The 23,544-nt window shown below is 35.8% G+C and overlaps 2 protein-coding genes across 5 annotated transcripts; both read left to right on the top strand.

The window, feature by feature from the left end:
- Positions 1-297: 297 nt before the first annotated feature.
- Positions 298-6,302, top strand: LOC112750627 (uncharacterized). The gene is made up of 2 exons (XM_025799427.3): positions 298-1,299; positions 5,197-6,302. Exons 1-2 carry the CDS (start codon positions 674-676, stop codon positions 5,639-5,641), a joined length of 1,071 nt encoding a protein of 356 aa, XP_025655212.1. The 5' UTR covers positions 298-673; the 3' UTR covers positions 5,642-6,302.
- A 1,615-nt stretch (positions 6,303-7,917) lies between these two features.
- Positions 7,918-14,354, top strand: LOC112750626 (LRR receptor-like serine/threonine-protein kinase FEI 1). 4 transcript variants are annotated; one of them, XM_072216743.1, is made up of 13 exons: positions 7,918-8,272; positions 8,400-8,545; positions 8,663-8,734; positions 8,846-8,917; positions 9,017-9,088; positions 9,271-9,342; positions 9,421-9,492; positions 10,042-10,148; positions 10,271-10,456; positions 10,541-10,873; positions 11,967-12,215; positions 13,483-13,616; positions 14,016-14,354. In XM_072216743.1, the coding sequence occupies exons 2-13, from the start codon at positions 8,433-8,435 to the stop codon at positions 14,238-14,240; spliced, it is 1,707 nt and encodes a 568-aa protein (XP_072072844.1). In that variant the 5' UTR covers positions 7,918-8,272; positions 8,400-8,432; the 3' UTR covers positions 14,241-14,354. The 4 variants fall into 4 exon arrangements, with proteins under 4 accessions (XP_072072844.1, XP_025655208.1, XP_025655211.1 ...); XM_025799423.3 differs by having other exon boundaries at positions 8,000-8,272; positions 8,400-8,541; XM_025799426.3 differs by having other exon boundaries at positions 8,021-8,272; positions 8,400-8,541; positions 10,271-10,444.
- The last annotated feature ends 9,190 nt before the right edge of the window (positions 14,355-23,544 follow it).

The following is a 23,544-nucleotide window of genomic DNA, read 5'->3' as shown; positions in this document are numbered from 1 at the left end:
CCATTGGCACCATTCAACCTAGTAAAATGAGACCACGTCAGCATTTCGATGATGACTCATTACTGGAAAGATATCTAGGAATTATTATGATATCCGAAGTTGTATTTAGAGAATTACAATAGTGCAATTAGATTCTTAAAGACCACATTAGATAACGACCTAAATATCCAAGACCATTATAAAAATTTACTCTTTTAAATTTTAAAATCAAAATTAAAAAAAAAAAATTGACATTGACAGAGTTAGCTAACCTCTAAGTTAGCTAACCTCTAGTTAGTTCCCTAAATTTTGTGTTATGGAATATAGAACAGATCTTAGGGTAAAAGAGAGAGAGATAAATCCGTGTAAGGTCATTATGGGTGAGGGGACCCACATAAAATTTCGATTTCCGACTTCCCGTCCCAGTAATCATCCATCACAATCTTCATCGTGCTCCCCAACTCCTAACCGTCGGATTTAAACCCACCAAAAAGAACGCCTTTTTCCGTTACCCTCACTCGTAACCATCAGATCCAGACCACCACCGTCACCGTAACTACCCATTCCAAAGAAAAAGGGGGGAAAAAAAAATAAAGAGCCTGAAAATTTTGATTGCATGTGAGGGAGGGAGTGAGTGTGAGAGAGACAAAGAGAACAAGAAGAGGAGGAGGAGGACGACGAAGAAGAAGAGCGAATGGGCATGGATTACTACAACATTTTGAAAGTGAACCGAAACGCGAGTGACGAGGACCTGAAGAAAGCGTACAAGAGACTCGCAATGATCTGGCACCCCGACAAGAACCCCCTCAACAAGTCCGAAGCTGAGGCCAAATTCAAACGTATCTCCGAAGCATACGATGTTCTCAGCGACCCTCAGAAGCGTCAGATCTACGATCTCTACGGCGAGGAGGCTCTCAAGTCCGGTCAGTTCCCCCCGCCTCCGCCGTCGTCGTCGTCGTCATCATCTTCCTACTATTCTTCTTCCTCTTCTTCGCGCCCTTATCAGAACGGCAGCGCACACCAACACCACCAGCGCCAGAACCCTGGCACGTCGTCGTCATCCTTTCGGTTTAATCCCCGCGATGCTGACGACATTTACGCCGAGATCTTCGGCAGCGAAGGGGGTGACGTGGGCAGCAGTGGGGCGAGGGGAGGTGGTGGCGCGCGGAGGGATGCGTTCTTTAAGACGTCGAATGGGTTCGCCGGGGCGCCGAGGAAGGCTGCTGCTGTCGAGAACGTGCTGCCGTGTAGCTTGGAGGAACTATACAAGGGAATCAAGAAGAAGATGAAGATCTCCAGAACAGTCTGTGATACTTTTGGGTAAATATGAACCAGTTTCGAACCCTAACCCTAACCGTAACGTAACATAGTAGCGTCTTTAAAATGTTTGGGCTTCTTCTCTTAATCTTAACTGTTTGATACTTAGGTGCGTCTGATTGTGCTATTTTTAAATAAGAGAAGTACATTTATTTTATGGAGTGCTTTTTTAGTTTATGAAATTTGAAGAAAAAACAAACGACGGAATAAGAAAATAATCATCAGAAGCAGATAGATAGTTACATTTGCTTTCTGCTCTCTTTTATTTTAAATTGTCTCTTCGTTTTTGAAGATGTGTATGCAAATGCAATCATATATGTCTGACAATTTAATTAGTTATTCTAATAGAGCCTCTTCTTTTTTTAGTCAAACAATGCTATATGCTGTTTTGAACTAAATAGGCGGCAAAGGTGTGGTTGGTTGTGTGGGTGAGGGGGAAAATGCAGACCAAATTATACTAACTTTCAAGGTAGAGTGAAATTGAAATACATAATTTATTCTATATTTCAAATTTCCACCTACTCTATCTATAAGGTCCTATGAGAGAGTTCTAGTTTCCCTACTTAAACTTCTAGTTGCATAATAGTGATCTTGAAGTCGAATCCTTGATTCATAGGGAGACAGGAAATGATGTCTTTTTAGTCTCTGACAATAAATGATTTCCATTTCCTTTCATTTTTTTTAATCTGTTGTAGTGGAATGTTTTACTAGTAGAGTGGTTGATCTACCCTATTTCTAAGGCATAAAATGGATTTGTGGCTTTTGTTAACAATTTCAGATTTGATGCAGGATAATGTGGTTTAAGAAATGAACCTTTAGGGTATTGTTAAGCATCAATCACCCAGGATTGTTGGGATATGCATATGAAAGTTAAATATGTGAAAAATTAATCTTTGCAGTGAATGTTATTAGGTTATCAATTTTCTCAACCAAGAAGAACAATTGTATAAGTAATTTTTTTTATTAGATAAACTAATCTCATGGCTTTGTCTTATTTTGTTTCTAATTTACATAACAATCTTCCTTAAAAGACTGAATTGGTGTTCAAACAAATGGATGGCATTCATAATTCACAAGTGTAACTTAACCTAGTTGTGTTTGCTGACATCTTCGGATCTTGGAAGTGTTAGTTTGTTGTGCTTCATACTTATGATCTTCATAGTGCCAAAATGACAGTGTACTTGGGGAAAAGGCAGTAGCTAGTGGGATATAGCTTTGACATTTATGAGTTGTACTTAGTTAAGAGGGAATGTACACTTTGCACTTGTGTGGCTGAACTTAATTGTATAATGCATTGAAGGCAAACATATATTGTTGTGAATCCATTGCATACGCATCTTGATTTTGAATCTTCCATTTTAGGGGTCACTTTAGAGGATGAACCTTTTGTTTCCCCACTTGGATATCAAGAATAATTTTATTAGCCTCTACATTTGCAGCATCCCCCACTGTTACACTGTTACCTAGTCTTGTGAAAGATACAATTTAAAATGACACACCTCTGAGGATGTGGAATCAAATGATTAATATATCAAACTCTTGATTTGAAGAATATATCTGAACATAGCTGAGTTGAGCATGTTAAATAGTAAATTTGCTAGCAATTATGAGTTTTGGTCTTTTATAATATTGAGGATATTACTCGCATTTCCCCTGGCTATTTGGACATTCTAAGACCAGCAATTGGCTAAGAAATTCTTTTCTGCTTGTTCTGTCTGGAAATTTCCTTTCATTATTAAAAGTGGTATTAATTTTAAATTAAATTAAATTGATCTCTCTTATATTTGCCATTAGGAAAAATCTAAATCATGTTATTCTTCCGTTAGATAATTTATGTTCATTTTCTTGATCTGAAGATTTTGGTGGCCTTGGCTTTCTAGGAAGGTAAATGTTTACCCTGCTTCTTTTTTGGAATTTATATATATGGAATTTTTATAATATTTAAAATCACATTGCATATGCTTACTCAGGGATAACTTGTTGACCGTTTTTTACTTTTGGTTGATATGTTTTGATTAATGATTATAGAAATCCCACTTTGCTTTCATTTTGTTTTCTGTTTTCAAAATTATGTCAAAGAATGAGAAAAAGACAAATCGATCCCTGACTTTTTGGTCCACGAACATTTATGTCCCTAAGGATCTAAAAATACATTTAAGTCTCGGACCTCTTCAAAATCTAGACATATTGATCCCTGGGTCTAATTTAGACCATTTTAAAAACTCTCTCATATGTGCATCCGTATCAACCAAGTCAGTACAATGGGAGTTACGTTTGATTTTTCTGTTGGGTCTGACAGACCCAGGTGAACATGAGGGATTGATGTCTAGGTTTTGAAAAGGTCAGGGACTTAAATATATTTTTAAATCCTTGAGGACTTAAATGTCCTCGTATCAAAAGGTCAAGGACCTATTTGTCCTTTTCTCTCAAAGAATTGTTGAAAATCAAAGTAATTTTGAAAGCAGGAAAGGAAAAGAGAAGAGAAAGTGTTATTTCTGAAATCATTAATGGAAACATGTTAATTGGAAATGAAAATGGAAATCCAACCAAACTGCCTGTAATTATATGTATTGTTATCTCCTTCTTGTGATAGGTGTGATGATGCTGTGTGTATACTTGTCATCCTGCAATTTTTAACCAAAAGAAAGAAAGAAAATAGTCATCCTGCTATAAAATTTGGTTTGCTTGACAGATGATTTGCCTTTTGTAACAAGTCTACTTCAAATTAAATTTGTTTTGACATAACTATTGTAGATTTTGATTGAGAAACCTGAAAAGTAGGGGTCGAAATAGATAAACATGATGGTATGGGTGTTATGCAGCTAAGTATAGAAACCCATTATGAGGTTGTCATTGAATGGATGACGAGAATGACAACTAGATTAGTTCAGTTGAGGATTTAGATTATAAATAAATAAAATGACATGGGTTAAGGTCTTTAATAGTCTTTTCTGCAATGATAAGATTGTTTGTGCACCCTGTTGGTTATGGATTCAATATCATAAGTAACAGACAGCCTATTTATCTGTTCTCAAAAACTGATAATTGTGGACCCTCATGCAGTATGTTCATGCTGTTTGTGGCGCAAGTTGTGATACCTCTTCTAGAGTTCTGTATCATGCTCTATACTGGTCTTGGGAAATATTGAACCATATATAATTTGTAGTTGTCAAGATAATTTCAGTTAAATAAAAAAATGTGCATGAGTATAAATTTTGGAATTTAATTCTGAGATGCTGTTAGTGGAAAAGTGTCTTATACCTTTATCCAATTATGTACTGCCGTGTTATTAAAAATATTTGACTTAGTAGCTTCTTCAAAAGTCATAATACTAGTATCTTTTTGTTGAACAGTGTTAATTACTATATTCTGATTATGTATCAAAATTAACTTTATACTGCGAGTGGTGTATGGCCATGTTGTTAGAGAGAGAGGGGGGGAGGGGGGAGAGAGAGAAATGAGATTGTATGAGAGAGAAGAGAATTAGAGTCATTTAGCTTAGAAATTAGGCCGAACAAAACCCAGACGAGATAATAGTCTCTCAAATGCAACTTGTATCTTCCTTTTCGTATATTTCTACATCCCACTAGTCATTTTCAGAGGCAAGAATGATATTGAGACATCAATGTATCATTCAGCCCCTCTGCCTCTTTTCCATCTTCCTGTATTCTCTAATCTATCCTTCTGCATTATCTACTATCATACTCTATATTCTGCTTTATTCTTTGTATTATCTGTTTAGTTTAGCTGCATTGGTACTAGTATCTTACACTTTGCCTTGTTATACTAATTGCATGATCATGTCTTCAGAAAAGAAAAAAAAATTCTGCTGTGGTTCTTTTACACCTAGTCGAGTTGATTTCTATATTTGCTATTTTGACACAAGCAATTCTATTTCAGAAAGTTCCGGAATGTGGAGGAGATTTTGACAATTGAGATAAAACCTGGATGGAAAAAAGGAACAAAGGTTACTTTCCCGGAGAAGGGTAACCAGGAGCCAAGTGTCATCCCAGCCGATCTTGTTTTCGTGATAGATGAGAAACCACACATTCTATATAGAAGGGATGGTAATGACTTGGTGATACACCAGGAGATATCACTTTTGGAGGCTCTTACAGGTAAAACTTTGGACTTGACAACTTTGGATGGAAGGAGTCTAATGATCCCACTCACAGATATTATTAAACCTGGTGCTGAGGTTGTTGTCCCTAATGAAGGAATGCCCATATCGAAAGAACCTGGGAAGAAGGGGAATTTGAGAATTAAGCTTGATGTCAAGTATCCTTCAAGGCTAACTCCAGAGCAGAAATCTGATCTCAGGAGAGTATTGGGTGGAGTCTCATAGTCTTAGTATATCTTAGTGATGTGGAGTGTGGTGTTTAGCGACATGTAAATATATTTATGTTAGGCCTGATTGGTTTCTGCTTGCATTGAATGTTTTCCTTTTCAGTGTGCTCTATTTTCAAAATTTTGTGAAAGAAAAACTAGAAATAGTGAAAACAACTAAATCTTGTTGTCACTGTTTCTAAAATCTTGAAAATATAAAATATTGAAAATGGAAAGAAATTGACTAGGCATGTTTGGGTGCTATATGGTGGATGTGAATAACAAGAAATGGAATACTCTACAGGGGTAAAATAGGAGTATTAAGGGGCTGGGTATAGGGTGGGTTCATACTTTAACTTTTGGATTTTTTGCTGGGTAGGAAACATAATGTCTCGTGGAAATGAGTGGCTTGCTAGGTAGGATAAATTCTATTGGGTTTTGACTTTAACAAAATCAACTTGTTTTGCTTTTTGATTAAACTCATGTCAAGATTATAGAATCATAGGATCACTTTTTACTTTTTAGTCATGTATCGAAAGCTGTATATATTGTTGATTCTTGAGCCACCCCCTCCCCTCCCCTCCCCTCGTTTTTATGTTTTATTTATTTTTTGGGGCAGGGGGTGACTCATTATCAGTTGAATTTATTTATTTCTGTTTATTGCTACGTTTTCAGTTTTATCATTATGGCTCTTTATGTTATCTATATTTGTATTAACATTTTCTAATTGTGGTATTAAGTCTGCATCTAGATATTAATGTTGAAACAAAAAACAGAGATAAAGAAGAGATAGATATTTTCTGTCTTCATTTTCATAAATTTACCATATTAACCGTCAATTAGGACTACGAAGTGTGTGCTGTAGTGTTACCTAATATATTACATTAATAAATTCTAATGCCGTTTGCAACGGAAGTGATGATAAAAGGTTTAATATGATTAATTTAAAATTTTTAAAAGGTTTAATATGATTAATTTAAAATTTTTAAAAGACGAATTTGATTAAAAAAATTTTGGGACACTAATTTGGAGAATAAATAATCTTGTCTATTTATTCATTTTTCTGTTTCTTTATAGATAACATTTTGTGTCTTCATTTCCTAATATTTAATGCTTGAAACTTGAAGGTACTTCTTTACCGAGGGAAATAATGTGCACAACTAATAATTTCTTTTTTTACATTGAATAACTTAAAAATTTGAGGTGTAAGAGTTTTACATAAACATATAATTATATAGATTTTAATTTTGATATATTGACGGTGTAATTTACATAGTTGTGTAATCACATCTATTATTTTAGATGATTATTTATATGGTTAATGTGAAAAGTAGTTATTTTTATTGATATGGCATGAAATTATTTTACACTGACTATATCAAAATTAAATTCAATTATATATTGTCATCTTAGTAAAATAATTACTTTTCAAATACATTATTGTTTATATAGTCATTTAATTGCATAAGTATAAGGGAACAATGTATATAGTAACAACACCAACAACAGATTAAAAAAAAAGTAAAATTAAAATTCAGATTCTTAAAATTAAAATTAAAATTCTTAATTAATTAATTATTATCTGAATATTGAACTTAAAAACGCAGCCTGTTATGTACGTTGTTCGCAACTTTAGTTGTTCTATTGAAGTTTATTATTTTTTTGGTGACTCTATTGAATTTTATTATGTGGCAGTGCAAAATATACCGTGCATCTATTTAACTTTAATTTTAAAACTTTTATATGTTCTAAAAATATTTGTCAGTTTTAAATCATCAGTTTATCACAATTGAAAATTGTTAGACCTCCTGTCCGAATTTCACTTCTTCTACCCATAGTGGGACTGAAACGCTGTGCTAGGCTACTCGGTACTGGCTTTAAGGTTTCATGAAGACATGAACAATGCATTCGCTGGTAGAATAAATAAATGATCTTTGTTAGTTATACAATCACTTTTGTAGATAATGTGAATAATTGACTCTAAAATTGTCCTAATAAAATTTAAAAACACTCTACACTAAATTACTTTCGAAACCTTAATATTAGAATAACTATTTGCACATGAATTGAACATTCAACTATTGTTAACTGTGCATGAGTAAATCGAATTAAAAGAAATAATAATCCAATTAAAAATAATGAACATAATCATCTGCGTACCTATTCAGTTGAACAATCAACATATCCATTATTTAGTATTCTCATTGTTTACCTGTATTTTTCTTAAATAAATAAATGAATAACAGAAAACGAAAAAAAGATCACTATAATTTAGTTTGCCTTGTTTCGAATAGTGGAGTAAAAAGCAAGCATTACCTTTCTCTCTCTTCATGCATGCTTCAAAAGTTCAAATCATTATTTCCGCTAAAGAACGTTCAATCATGGCACGTTGGCAAGCCCCTGAGGTCTACCCCATTCTCATCACACTACCAACCTATGGATTCATCATCATCCTCTCTGTTCACTTCACTCTTTCTCAGTGACTGCAGCCAGTGACTAAACTCCATTCTCCACCCACTTCACTTTGCAAAATCTGAACTAGAATCCATTTAGAATAAGCCGGAAATGGAAAGGGCTCTGGTAGCTTGGGTGATTTTGGTGATTTCCACCATTGTTTACTTCCATTCCTCTCTTGCTCTCTCACAAGATGGTAAAATCTATGGACCCCTTTATTTTACTTTTTGGTCTTTTGGCTAGATTTTTCACATTTCATTCTTGTTCTAAGTAACTTTAATTGATTGAGTTTTCAAACTTTTGATTTTTCATTGATCTTCTAGGTGTCACATTGTTGGAAATCAAAAGCAGTTTGAATGACACAAGGAATTTTCTCAGTAACTGGCAACATTCTAATATCAAGTCCTATTGTAGATGGACTGGTATCACCTGTTATCCCGAGAAAGAACAGCGAGTTCGCTCCATGTATGTAAGAAGCTCATATTCTTCATTCTCTTGTCTTTTCCGTTACTAGAGTATAGTTCATAGTTACTAGGTAGGCAATAATCTGGTACAGTAACGTGTATGTTTATCCTGTGTTCCTCAGAAATCTGCCTTACATGCAACTTGGTGGAATCATATCTCCCAGCATAGGCAAACTCAGTCGACTGCGGAGATTGTAAGTAGTTTTCCTCTTCCACTTGTTCACTACTTCAATTCTCAAAAATGGAGATTTAACATCTATGATTATACCCTCATTTTATTCAATTCTTGGTTTGTATCGAAACAGGGCACTTCATCAGAACGGTTTACATGATATTATTCCTAATGAGATTACCAATTGTACTGAGCTAAGAGCATTGTAAGTGAAATAGACAATAATAGTGCTTTGGCTTTTCATGATCATCCCTTTAATTTTCTTGCGTAAGGGCTGATACAGTTTATTTGGTTATAATGAAAGGTACTTGAGAGCCAATTATTTTCAAGGAAGAATCCCGCCAGATATTGGAAACCTATTGCATTTAAAAATATTGTAATACTTTCCTCTCTTTCAATTCTTCGCATTTTTTGTCGAAATCCTTTTTGCTTTGAATCATATCTGACTTTCTTATTGAACTATTAATATCAGGTTTCAGTTAAGTTGTTAAAATATATATTAGATAATGGCATTTTGATTCATTTTTTGGTTATAACTAATGGGAATTTTAAATACAGGGATTTATCAAGCAACTCATTAAAGGGTGCAATACCTTCTTCTATTGGACAGCTCACACATTTGCAACTTTTGTAAGTTCATTTTGCACTGTATAATGATATTGATAACCATAACATTCAAAATAATAAGCTTGATCCTGATTTTCTTAGGAACTTGTCGACGAATTTCTTTTCTGGTGAAATCCCTGACGAGGGAGTACTAGGAGCCTTTGGGAAAAACGTGTAAGTACTTCACACAGCAAAAACAAATTCTTGTCATATTATCTGCTATTTTAAGGTGCAGCTATGCTATATTGTATCTACGAAGTACGAATATTGTTTTGTTGGAATATTGCTTAATGCAAATATTTCTTCGCGTCTGAATCTTAAGCATCACATATTTACATATGATTACTGTATCAAATAAAGGAGATAATCTGTCCTAATTGATTTTAACAATCTCTGCTAGGTCACTGTAGTATTTTTTATCCTATATGAATTCAGTTGTACACAGTATATTTATATGAGAGAAGCTGCAAAAGTTTGATTGTAAGAAAAACATTCTATTGCAAAATGAGAAGATAATTCAAGTTAGGAAAAAATGATGGAAAGCAAAATTAAAAGATTGGAATGCCCCTACAGGTTTCACATATTTATGACATATGATTCTTAATGATGTTATCTCCAAGTCTGAAGTGTGAACTATTTGTTTCAAATGAATTATGTTAATCTTATTTGAGACGTGCTTTATATGGGGGTTCAATCCTTTTGCTTTTTGATGTATGGGAACAGGTTTATTGGCAATTTAGATCTTTGTGGACGACAAGTTAAAAAACCATGTCACACAACACTTGGTTTCCCTGTGGTGCTACCACATGCTGAGAATGATGAATCGGAAGGCAAGTCCTACGATTTATATTCTTAGATGTGGTTTTACATACTAGATTTTACAAGTGTTTACTTATTGATTAATCAAGGTTTGAGCTTGTAAGATAAATATATAAACTTTTAAAATTTTCAGTAACTACCAAAAGAATATCACATTATGTGAAGTGGGTGTTAATCGGTGCAATATCAACAATGGGCATTGCACTTGCCTTAGTACTTCTGTTACTCTGGATTTGTTTGCCGTCGAAGAAGGAAAGAACTGCTAGGCAATACACAGAAGTGAACAAACAAGTCAATCCAGAATCAAGTACAAAGGGTGGTGTGTTTCACATTTGACAGAAAAAAAATAATTTGGCCTTTTATTCTTGATGAACATATAGTTATTTACCTGCTCCTGTAACAGGTACAATACTAATTACTTTCCATGGTGATCTGCCATATCCATCATCTGAGATCATAGAGAAACTGGAGTCACTTGATGAAGAGGATGTGGTAGGGTCTGGAGGATTTGGTACTGTTTACCGCATGGTGATGAATGATTGTGGTACATTTGCTGTTAAGCGGCTTGATAGAGGTCGGGAAGGGTCAGATCAAGGATTTGAAAGGGAACTAGAAATCTTAGGTAGTATCAAGCACATCAATTTGGTAAACCTTCGTGGTTATTGCAGGCTTCCTTCTACAAAGCTCCTTATCTATGATTATTTGGCACTGGGAAGCTTGGATTGTCTCTTGCATGGTATAACTATTTTTTTATGCGCTGGCCATCTCCCTCTTTCATTAAGCTAAATTTGTGTAAATGTTTCTTCGAAAGTGAGAACATCCTTTCGGTGGTGAACTTTGCAATGGAATCTGTTAAGTAGTTAAGGAAAGTGGAAATCACACCTTAAAAGCTAGCTATTAAGGGAAAGAATCACTCTCCTTTGATACAAGATCAAGCATACTGTATTGCCTAAAGTGAGACTTTGAGCACCCCATAATACCCAAGTCTCTAACAATGATAAACTGGCTTAGGAGAGCTAACATCCATGGTGGCTCATTCTATCAACACTGACCTAGTGGTAGCCACTTGGCTATCGTCTATAACTATTTCAGTATTCACCTTAATCCAACCTTCAAGTAGCTCTTTTCATGCCGTCAACAACCAGTTTCTGATACCAGTTGTAACAATTGGTACCCAGAGTTAATAAGGAACAATACAGAAGTAATAGAAAGACAAGGAAACAAGAATGAATCAAGTGTGATGTCACCCCTTTCATGTTTGTAATATACTGAATTCTAATGATGAAAATAATGACACTGGCAGAAATTATAGGGTCTGCGTCCCTCCTAGTTGTGAATGGTATTTTTTTTTGTCATTTTTTCATTTTGAGGGTGGATATCTCCTCACTATCTTTTTCAATCTCATTTTAGAGGAACCTTATTGATAAACTTTATCACTCATTGTAAAGTAAGTCTTCTTAAATCCTGATGCCAGTATAATGAAAAAGAAATTGGCAGCATAAATGAATTTCACGTTTGTATAGTGACAATCTCTCTACGGCATAAAGTTGTTGATGCATAGCATTTGTCAGCATCCCTGGCAAAGGAAAAAATGATACAGGGTTCACTAACTATGATATTCAATTACAAATTTACAATTGTTGTCGGAATGAGTTGGAATTATTGGAGAACTTAAATGCATGAGTGGTTCTATGACTTTGGTCTATCATCACCTTTGTATATTTTCTAAAAATCCAGTTTAATTATGTTTTTCGTCTGCTATGATTCATGATGACATGCTCTTTAGTTCTATGATTAGCTAATTTCTTTTATGAATCCATCCTGCTCAGGAAACAGTGAGCATTTTATGAATTGGCACACTCGCCTAAAGATAGCCCTTGGTTCTGCCCGGGGTTTGGCTTACTTGCATCATGACTGCTCCCCCAAAATCGTGCATCGAGATGTTAAATCTAGCAACATCCTTCTTGATGAAAACATGGAGCCTCATGTCTCTGATTTTGGACTTGCAAAGCTTTTGGTTGATGATGACTCCCATGTTACTACAGTTGTTGCTGGCACATTCGGCTATTTGGCGCCAGGTATGCACTTAGTTCTGAATACTAGCAGCTTTATTAGGGTGAAAATCATCTGCTTATTAGAGTCACAACATAGAAATCTGCCAAAAGAATGACATTTATTTAGGTATTTTTCAGGTAGGGCTTCAGTATTTGATGATTTCCAGAGAATCAATTTTCAAGATCTATTTATATAATCTGTTGAGAGATAATTTTGTAAAAAATGTCCATGAGTTACTCAATTAGTAACTAACATTATAGCTTTAGGTGGTCAAGTTTTATGTTTTGGAAAAAGGTATTACTAGAAGAAATTTTATTTTTCTTCTTGTTTGGTATAATCTTTTGAAGTTTTGAGTGTTATAATTCTTGTTCAAACATTTGATCAAAACACCTGCAAACAAAAATTGCTCAAATCATATCAATGAATAAAAGAGAGAGTAGAGTGTGTGTGACAAAGAAAGTGAGTAACATATAATACATAGAACACAAACTGCGAAGACTGTAACAGACACACACACACACACACAAAAGAAGCACAACACAGTGACTAAACATTGGCTGCCGGCCTGGGGAAGGGTGGGGGGAAGAAAAATGTTTGATAGTGAGAGGGAATAAAATGATCAATTGATCATAGAGATAATTGGGGTAAACTTTATCCCTAAATGAGCCCAAATTTCACTCGTTAAAATTCTATCCATCCTATTATAATCATATCAAACTTCCTCCTAGTTCAGAAAATTTTTACTTGTTTCATTGTTTATATTTCATCGAGCAACTCAAGTATATGTAGCCTTCCTTACCACGCTGCATCTGCTTGTGGTAGACATGTGTAGATGCTACACCTGTTTTAATAGTGTCTTATATTTTCTTGAAGAGGATTAATGCTTACCTTTATCCTTGCAAGTATATGAGTGAGTTTGCAAAGTTTTAACAAGTCAAAATAGTCTTCATAGGTAACAAATGTGAGTCAAGTTAGTCCTAGTAACTAATTCAATTCATGTTTTTTACATACGGAAAATATTTTGACTCATTAAAACTAACCTATAGAGACCAAAATGATTCATGTATGTACCAAGACCAAAGTGAACATTAACCTTCTTGAATATGAATGGGGTAAACATTAGAGATACAAAGTATACTCAAGATGAATGTATTCTTGACCAGCAACAACTAAATCAGTTACAAAAGCAAGTGACTAACTGATTACTATAAGAGAAAACAACTGAATAAGTGATATATATTTGTTTATATTTATTTATTTATTTTGATGTTTTTCCTGGGTCAATAATAGAATATCTACAAAGTGGGAGAGCAACTGAGAAGTCAGATGTATATAGCTTTGGAGTTCTATTGCTAGAACTGGTAACTGGAAAGAGACCAACAGATCCTTCCTTCCTGAAGAGAGGGCAAAATGTTGTTGGTTGGGTAAGCTTTAGCTCATTTAATTAAGCCACACATGCTGCACATCTTTTACTTGAGCTTATCTAGGCATTGGTTAAGGATCCCAAAAAGGATAATTTGCATTGATGAAATAAAGTTTGAAGTTACGAAATACAATAAAGGGTTTTGCTAAGAGAACTTCTTCGGTTTTCAAAATTATGAATTTTGCATCCGTAGTTTTGAGCTTGAAATGCATTTATTGAATGAAAACTTCAAAGTTTCTCACAAGAGACAAATCCTACAATAAATAACATGAAAAGTTTCTATTACTTGTATTCTTAACTAGTGCATTTAGGATACTAGTTAGTAGAACCGTATTTCATTTTCTTCTTTACCACTCATGTTTTAAACCATGTGTACCAAGTTTTGGAAAATAATTTTCAGATGAACACAGTCCAAAAAGAAAACAGATTCAAAGAAGTGTTAGACAAAAGATGCACCGATGCAGATTGGGAGTCTGTCGAAGTGATCATTGAACTGGCAGCAAGATGCACGGATGCAAATGCAGACGACCGTCCTTTGATGAACGAAGTGGTACAGTTGCTGGAGCAAGAGGTTATGTCTCCTTGTTCAAGTGGTTTATATGAGTCACAAATAAATCATTATTGAATGGCTCAATCAGATACAGGATGCTAACAATGCTGTGTATATTATTCTCCTAGACTTTGTAGTAATTGACAAATGAGCAATATGACTTTTATTAATCAACATGGATTCGCTAAATGAGCAAACTTTTTTAACAAAATTCAATTGTTTTCATTGAAAATTATTAAAAATTTAGGATACGTTTGGTTTGTATTTTTATTTTTTGTTTTTATTTTCAATTTTTTTATTTTTTATATTTTTGGATTTTATGAATAAAAAAGTAAAAATAATAAAAAATTTATTTTTTGTTTTCACTTTTTCTTTCACAAAATCTAAAAAACTGAAAATCAAAATACAAACTAAATGTACCTTTAAATTTTTAATGCATTTGTTTTACATTTATTAAATAAAAATATTTAAAAATTTTTACTAATGGTAAATTTATCATGTGCCCTTAGACACATATTAGTTAAACTCTTATTTTAATAGGACAATTAATCAAGACAAAAACATTAGATTATAGTCTATTGTTACTCTATATGTATTGTTTTTTTTTTTTTTTAATATATCAAAATTATCAAAACAATAGTTAACTCCTATTGTTTAGATTTGTCATTATGTTTGCAAGTCTTCTAAATATTTCTTCAAATTTTTTTTGTTGCCTTTCATTTGGAAGCCTTCATATTCATAACTAAGTCTATTAATTTTAGATTGTTTGAGGTAACTTGTTCTTTTATACGTAAAACTTAACTTTTCCATGTTTTTTTAGTCGTTTCGCATGTTAAAATTTTCATATAATCATTTTGGGTGATGGTACAATGAAAAAAGTTGTTGACTTTGTTGTTGGACGAAACTTTCTCGTAATAATCTTCTGGCTTAATTTTGTTATCAAAATATATTTGTTCCCAATTTTGTCGGCCACTGTTTTCTTCGAAACGTTGTTACCATTTTCAATTACACTCCAATCCAAATTCTTGCGCCTTGTGATTTAATCTATATTTTTCATCATATTTTTCCAATAGCCATAATTTATACCATTTAAAAGATGAGGATGATGTGTGGATAGTCCTTCAACGTGGTCAAAATTTATGCTTTGCAAATGTTTTTTTTTTTTTCTTCAATAACTTTCGAACTCATTGACAAGGTTATGAGAATTAGACCGGTCATCGAATCGCTTAGTTATTGGTTTATTAGTTTATTGGTCTAATCGATTCAACCGTTGATTTAACTGAAAAAACTGTTTTAGAATAAAATAATAAATAAATTATAAATAAATATCCTAAAATATAATTATAGTCAAATATAAATCTTAAAATATCTTCAAAATTTAAAACACTACATAAAATATCATCAACCAAATCTATATGATCTTATCAAAATACAAACTCAAAAATTAAATAGTAAAAAATATATCTAAATATTAAATTCCAACATCATAATTTATCAATCATCAAAATATGCAAGAACTTGTTGCAAATTTGCTTCGGTGGATTAGGATTAGGATTAGCAGCATCATTCGAAATAGGAGGATTGACAGACAAATTATTATTCACAGATGCATTATTATCAGCAGTTGCTTCTTGATTAATACTATTATCCATAACTGAAATTAATAAAAGTTTTATTAATTAAAACAAAATTAAAGACCAGCCACAGCACAATGAAAAATCAAAAAATTATCAACATGACCATATCTAAATCCTGCCACCAACATTCAGCAACAAACAAAGCCAACAAAACCAGCAATAATTAGGAGCTAGCAACTACAAATCAAAGCAAAACCAATTACAAATCAAAGCAAAATCAGCAACTACAAAACAAAGAAGTATCCATAACCAGATACGAAATTAAAGACCAGCCACAGCACATTGAAAAATAAAAAAATTATCAACATGACCATATCTAAATTCTGCCACCAACATTCAGCAACAAACAAAGCCAGCAAAACCAGCAATAATTAGGAGCCAGCAACTACAAATCAAAGCCATTAGCAAATGTGAACAAAAAAAATTAGGAGCCATCAGCAACCAGTAAACCAGTAAAAGTGTAAAACACTAGCCAACGAGCAATTAGAAAACACTAAACAGAGTAACAATAAATTTGAAAATCGAGAAAACACTAAAACAGAGAAAACACTAAAACACTAACCTGGGTAATTAGTTAATTACAGATCCATCAACAAATACATTCAGAACCAAACTTCAAACCAAGACCGAAGAAGAAGAATTGAAGAAAAACGGAACAAAAATTGAAGAAGAAGGTCGAAGAAGAAGATCGAAGAACAACAACTTCAGAGCTTCAAAGTTCAAACCAAGAACAAGACTAAATTTGCAATCAAAACCATGCATACAGAACCATACAATCAGAACCAAACTTGAAACAGTTGAAACCAAGACCGAAGCAGACTTGAAGAAAAATGGAACAAAAATTGAAGAAGAAGACCAAACATTCAGTGAAGATAAAAAAGAGAAGCCATTAACCTAGGTCCGTGCTGAGAAGCCAGCGAAGATGAAGAGCCGAAGAGGACCTGCCGAGTTACTGGGTTTCGGACACGGGAAAGAGGAAAAAGCGGCGGTGCTGAGGACCTGGGACGGCGGTAGCGCTGAGGACCTGGGTTAGGCGGCGACGATGGAGGGCTAGGCGGAGGGCTACATGGCTAGGGTTTCTTTGATTCAGAGACTCGGAGTTCTCCAGAACATGGATGAATGAATGATTGGGAGAAGAGGGGGGGGTTGGGTCACGAGTGGATCACTGGATCCGTTTCCTTTTTTTTACAAATTAAAAAACAGCGTCGTTTTATCTGAACCGGCCGGTTACTGGTTCGGCCCAACCGGCCAGTTCTCGGCCGGTTCGACAATTTTCCTTCGAGCAGTTATAAGGGAAGGACCGGACTGTTTGCATTGTCGGTTCCCAGTTGAACCGGTTCGACCGACCGGTCCGGTCCGATTTTCAGAACCATGCGCATTGGCTCCCTGGAAGGGAAGTGAGAGTTGTCTAAAGCATAACAAAAAATAGAATACTCAAACAACATACAGACAACAATAAACTACTTCAATAAATAAAGAAACTGTAAGTCTATAAACACATATCTAACAAAGTAAGACTCCTAAAGTCCTCATCCTCCATAAAGAGATCACCATTAGACACATATACTCCTTCAAACCGCTGTGTCTCCTTTATGATACAAGTTCTTTTGTCAAGGCAAATCACACATAATTATTTTTCCTTATCCTCCAACCACCGGTTAGCAAAAATTAGACTTCGTTAATGCAAACATCAAGAGTTCTTGCCTTCTTGAAAATTTGGGGGTTATGATCCTTCCAAATCGCCCAAAGAACAACAAAAAAACACACCATCTATTCCCTTTTGCGCAGTTTGCTAATAGGCAAATTCATTCAACATTGAAAGCAATCCTTAGGTATTTGATACCAAACTCACGTCAGATTCCATCTTTTGAGAATTGTGCTCCATATTCCCCAAGACCACTCACACCCAAAAAATATATGATGCACCGACTTCTTACTGGTACTGCAAAGAACACAGCTCACCTCATTATTGGACAACATCTTCAATTTACAGAGTCTGTCCATGATGTTCAACCTCTCCAAAATTATAAACCACGTGAAGAGCTCAACTCTCGAAGGAACAAGGCCAATTCACAGTTTTGACAAAAAATTGTACATGTTAGACTCAAGGTCCCTACACCGGTCCTTATATATAACACTTAGGAAAGACTTTACTAAATACTCATTCAATTTATCATGTTTTCACACCAGTTATTCTACTTTGTTTGCCTTTAGAACTACTTTAGAGAGCATTTGCATCATAGAATTTAAATCCTATATCTCCCAGTCCCGTAGCTCTCTCCGCCAAGTCAGGCTCTATATCCATCTGTAGCCATCAACCTCACACTCGCAAACCCTAATGTCCACATTATTTGAGACTTGGTACAACCATAGGAACACCTCCCTTAATCTACCTTCGTTGAGCTATAAATCATGCCAAAACTGAATTCTTGTACCGTCCTCATCAACAAGTTGCATACCATCTTCAAAAACCTCCACCAACCTAGCTTTCCTTTGTTGTAGACTTCCAATTTCTCCCCACATGCTCCCAAAATTCCTCCTTATCAGATCCCTAGTCTCTTGTCTAGTTTAAGTTTATTATACGAGCAAATTACTTGCTTCTATAATGGACACCCTTCTTTGTCAAATCACTACCATCATTTGAATAAAAATGCCATATTCTTTAGTGTCACATCCCCACACTAAACCCTCCTATGTTTTTAGGCCGCTGCACCACCTCCCAACTTACTAATGCTAGACCCCTATTTCCCCAGAAAAACATTGATTGAAGTGAAGCAATTTTCTTAGCCATCGACTTCTACATCTTAAAAATACTTAGGTAATACAGTGGTAAATTATTCAAAATTGACTTAATCAACACGAGTTTTCCCGCTTTCGAAATATATTTGCCCCTCCATCCTTTCAATCTCTCCTCTATCTTCCTAATCACCAAGTCCCAAGTATGAATCTGCTTGGAATTAACTCTTAAGGGGATACCTAACTATTTGATGGGCAAATTTACTCTCCTACAACCTCAAATACTCTATGCTTTCTGGATCTCCTCCATCTCCATATTCAATCCAATCATAATAGATTTGTCATAGTTTATTTTCGGCCCGACATCATCTCAAAACTAAGTAAAATTTTTCCACCCAATCTTGCAAGCATTTTATTCAATACTTTCCCAACAAGAACAAATAGGAAAGGAGATAACGAATCAATTTCGTGTAAGACATTGAAGCTGATGTTCGGCTCAACTGAATCCACTGTTGCCATGTACCGCCAAAATCTATGCCGTGTAGCACGTTGTCCACGAAGTCCCATCTAACCTTGTCATACGCCTTCTAAAAGTCCAGTTTAATCAGCCATACCAGCTTCTTAGACCTCTTCAATTAATGTACCATTTTGCATGCTATCAAGGCTCCATCATGAATCCATCTCCCACTTACAAAGGTAGATTGCACTTCACCCACTAGCCCTAGCATCAATGGTTGCAATCTACTAGCCATAATCTTTGAAATTACTTTATATAAGCATCCAACCATACTTATAGTCCAGTAGTCCTTAAGCTCATTTGAGCCACCCTCCTTGTGAGCCAACGTTATCCACGTCAGATTCACTTCTTTTAAGAGTCAAAAATCAGCAAAGAACTTTGTCACTGATTTGCAGACGTCGTGGCTAATTACATCCCAAAGTCTTCTAATGAACTTAAAGTTATATCCATCCGAACCGGCAGCTCAGCTCAGCTCTAATTTCCTCATTGGTTGTGATGGTTTCAAACTGTTTCACTTCGATCTCACTGATAGTATTTTTCAGCGATTCATCAAACTAGATATTGAACCTTTGCTCCTCGTCGTAAAGCTTCTTGTAAAATCTCTGAACTTCCTTCTTCACTCTATCCACGCCCCTGAAGCATTTTCCATTAATGTAGATCTCCTCTATTATCTTGTTCTGCTTCTTCGATTTGGCTATCGAGTGAAAGAACTTAGTATTCTTATCCATTTGTGAAGCAAAACATGACTGGAATAGTTGCTTCCAGTAAAATTCTCTCTTTTGATACTATACTTCTACCCGGCTTCTAACTGCCTTAGATCTCGCCAACAAGCATTCATTATCATTACCTTCTTCAATCTTATTATCAACTTTTTGCATTCCCTCCTCAAACCTCTTTATATTACTATCAATACTTCCAAAGCATTCCTTATTCCATAGCCTTAGCGGCCTTCTAATGTGGGCAGAAATTGGCGAGTTAAGAATTATTATAAGATATGCGTTGCAAGTATAGTTCTCAACCAACCAAAAATCCGCTTATCAATTTAGAAGGGTGTCACAGAAATTAAAATTAAAATACCGGGAGTATGAATCCCAGGTCGTCTCCCAACGAGTTGCAGAAAAGTGTGCTATTTTATTAATCAGATGTTTTCAAAAAAGTTTAAGTTGAATGGCAGAAAATTAAATTAGAGAATTTATATAAATTTAAATAAAATCCTTGACTGGGAGTTGATTAGCTGGAAGTCCTATTCTTGTTGTAGTACTCTCAAGATCAATTGACAATTGAGGGTTGTTATGTTTAGTTGTCCCTCACTAAGTAAGGGAAAGTCAAACCAGTTGGAATGATGTTTCTATCCACAAGTTCCAATCCGCTTTTGGAAGGATTGGTGTTAGTGACTAGAGAGCAGTCCAACAATAAACCTAACTACAATCTTTCTCTTGAGCATCCCAACTCAAGGGTTCCTTTCAATCAACTCCCCATCAAGTTAGGAAACTACTCGCTCATTGTAAATGTAAAATTCATAACATAAGAAAGGGAATTAAAGAAAGACATGATAAATAATGATCAAAAGATTAATTAAAAATAAAAGTAATTCTTGTATTAATAAATGCTAAAATAATCCAATAGTAAAATTAAGCAAATTAAGGAACATGGAAGAGTAAGAGACAAGTAAAGAGAACGAACTAGAATGTCGAAGTCTTGATGAGGCAATAACTCTTCTCAATATCCCAATGCAAAAACAATGAAAAATAACCAATCCTAAAAATTATCAATGTGTAGAGAGAAAACCTAGAGGAGAGAAAAACTAGATCTAAAACTAAAAACTATGCGGAATGAATGTTGTTTTTGATTTCTGCATGTTCTCTGGCTCTAGTCTGCTTTTCTGGGCCGAAAACTGGGTCAAAATAAGGCCCGAAATTACCCCCAGCGATTTTGCAGATTATGCAGATCGCGCATGTCACGCGGACGCGTCATTCAGGTGGACGCGTCATTCGGCGTTTCGCTTTGCCACGCGGGCGCGTCGTCCATGCGGCCGCGTCACTCGTGCTATTCCATGCCGCGCGGTCGCATCGTCCATGCAGCCGCGTCACTGCGATTTCCTCTCTTTCGCGCGGTCGCATCATCCATGCGGCCGCGTCGCTTCTCGCTGGTCATCTCCTCAATTTCTTGTGTTCCTTCCATTTTTGTAAGCTTCCTTTCCAATCTCTAACTCATTCATGCCTTATAAAGCCTGAAACACTTAACACACATATCACGGCATCGAATGGAATAAAGGAGAAATAAAATACATAATTAAAAGTCTCTAGGAAGCAAGTTTTCAATCATGCAATAACTTTAGGAAGGAATTATAAATGCATGCTTATTTAATGAATAAGTGGGTAAAGATCGTGATAAAACCACACAATTAAACACAATATAAACCATAAAATAGTGGTTTATCAACCTCCTCACACTTAAACATTAGCATGTCCTCATGCTTAGTTGAAGGAGATAAAATGAATGAGTAAGAACATGTAAAACCTGTGCAATGCAATGCAACCTATATATATGAATGCAACTATATGATTTTTGTCCACTTGATCAAAAGTAAGTAAGCTCTTCAAAACAATTACAAATCAAATTCCACTAACTCAATTCTTATACAGTAAGAACAGATAAAAATGCAAGAAGATAGCTCATGAAAGCAGGAAACATAGAAATTCAAGCATGGAACCCTCACTGATGGTATATGTACACTCTAGTCTCTCTAGTGTATAGGGTCATCACTCTATCCTTCTCTAACAATGCTCTCTAATTTTTGTTCTTCTCCTAACCAACCAACAACATTTAATATACCAATGCAAACATCATGAGGTCTTTTCAAGATTGTAATGGGGCCAAGGTAAGGGTAAGGATGCATATATGGCTAAGTAAGCTTATAAATTGAATCTTTAATTAACCCAAGCTTTAACATAACCTATATATATTCTATACAACTTTAGAATTCATACCTAGCTACCCAGAGATCTCTTTCACATCCATACTCATGTATCAACCTTTTATTTTGATTTTATCATACATGCATTGATCTTTGAATGCTTGACTTAGCATTGGGGTAATTTTGTCCCCTTATTTATTTGTTGAATATTTTTTTTTCATAAACATAGAAACATAAAAATAACATAGCTTATTAATGCACATAGAGTTTTAATTCTTATAGTTTCACATGAGTAGGTATCCAAATTCTCATTATACTATCATGACTCATTCCCTTATTATCCCTTGTTCCCACAATTTTCCATACTTGGATAACACACATAATTCTATCTTAAGCTAACCAAAGATTCAATTTGGGATACATACTTGTTTTTCCGCTTAAGGCTAGTAATGTGGTAAAATATAGAACAAATAGGATTTAAAGGCTCAAAGTGGCTAACAAAGGTAATTGAAAGGGTAGGCTTAATTTGGATAAATAAGCTAAACAAATAATGGCCTCAATCATGTGCAAACATATAAATTGTTACGGCCTGGCCCAGAATCCCTGCGGGTCGGCCCGACCCGGACGCCACCCGATCCGGATACACGCCCCACAACCGACCCGGACACGCGTCCAAGACAGCTCATGTACAGCTATGGGACAACGTCCCTGGAAACATGGGCCTGTCCTCATCGGGCCCACCTCTGACAGGTATATAAGGGGAAGACTTGTTCTTCCCCCAAGGTACGTCACATATCACACTACCCTTTCCGCCTGCACATTTACTGACAAGAGCGTCGGAGTGTCTTTGCAGGTGGCACCCCCCCTTTTTTCCACATGAAGTACTCGGGACCTCGCGTATTGCTGACCGGCAGTCCACGACTTGACGACCCCCTACCATCATCCCGGATCACAACCCGAACCGTCCGGTAACCGACCTACCGAACATTGGCGCCGTCTGTGGGATTCGTCCATGGACTTCGTGCTAGTCAAAACGCAACCCAGGCGCACGAGAGACGCCCCTTCAGGGGGATTGGTGACAACCACGCCAGAATAATGCAAGAGCTACGCCATAGAATGCAAGACTTGGAACGCAGGTTAGCGGAAAGAGAACACGACCAACGCACCCCAGAGCATAGTCACTCCCGCTCCCGCTCCAGGAGCCGCTCCAGGCGCACGCCTAGGCCCCAGGCTGAGTCCGAAAGCACCCGGGAGAGAGGGCGTGCAAGAAGACGTCATGACCCTGTCATTTACGCCAGACGCGAGAGGCGACGTACCACGGATCAGGGTGACGAAGAAGGGAGAACGGGTACCCGCGGACCCATAATAATAGGGGCCACCCCATTCCACCGCTCCATACTCGAGGTCCGGCTGCCAAAACACTTTGACAAACCAACGGACATGAGGTACGATGGAACGCAAGACCCTCTAGAGCATCTAATGGCCTTCGAGGCCAGGATAAACTTAGAAGGAGTGGAAGACGAGGTAAGGTGTCGCGCCTTCCCGGTCACCCTGGCGGGACCTGCAATATGG

This window comes from Arachis hypogaea, chromosome 15, assembly GCF_003086295.3.
Source record: "Arachis hypogaea cultivar Tifrunner chromosome 15, arahy.Tifrunner.gnm2.J5K5, whole genome shotgun sequence".
Taxonomy (NCBI): domain Eukaryota; kingdom Viridiplantae; phylum Streptophyta; class Magnoliopsida; order Fabales; family Fabaceae; genus Arachis; species Arachis hypogaea.
This window is presented reverse-complemented; position numbering and strand designations above follow the sequence as displayed.

What these genes read in the sequence shown, in the direction of transcription:
- LOC112750627 (XM_025799427.3), top strand. Translation starts at nt 674, where the DNA reads ATGGGCATGGATTACTACAACATTTTGAAAGTGAACCGAAACGCGAGT. An exon ending in ACAGTCTGTGATACTTTTGG is followed by an intron (nt 1,300 to 5,196) that starts GTAAATATGAAC and finishes ATTCTATTTCAG; the next exon opens with AAAGTTCCGGAATGTGGAGG.
- LOC112750626 (XM_025799423.3), top strand. Translation starts at nt 8,188, where the DNA reads ATGGAAAGGGCTCTGGTAGCTTGGGTGATTTTGGTGATTTCCACCATT. An exon ending in CTATTGCATTTAAAAATATT is followed by an intron (nt 9,089 to 9,270) that starts GTAATACTTTCC and finishes TTTTAAATACAG; the next exon opens with GGATTTATCAAGCAACTCAT. An exon ending in AGAATCAAGTACAAAGGGTG is followed by an intron (nt 10,457 to 10,540) that starts GTGTGTTTCACA and finishes CTCCTGTAACAG; the next exon opens with GTACAATACTAATTACTTTC.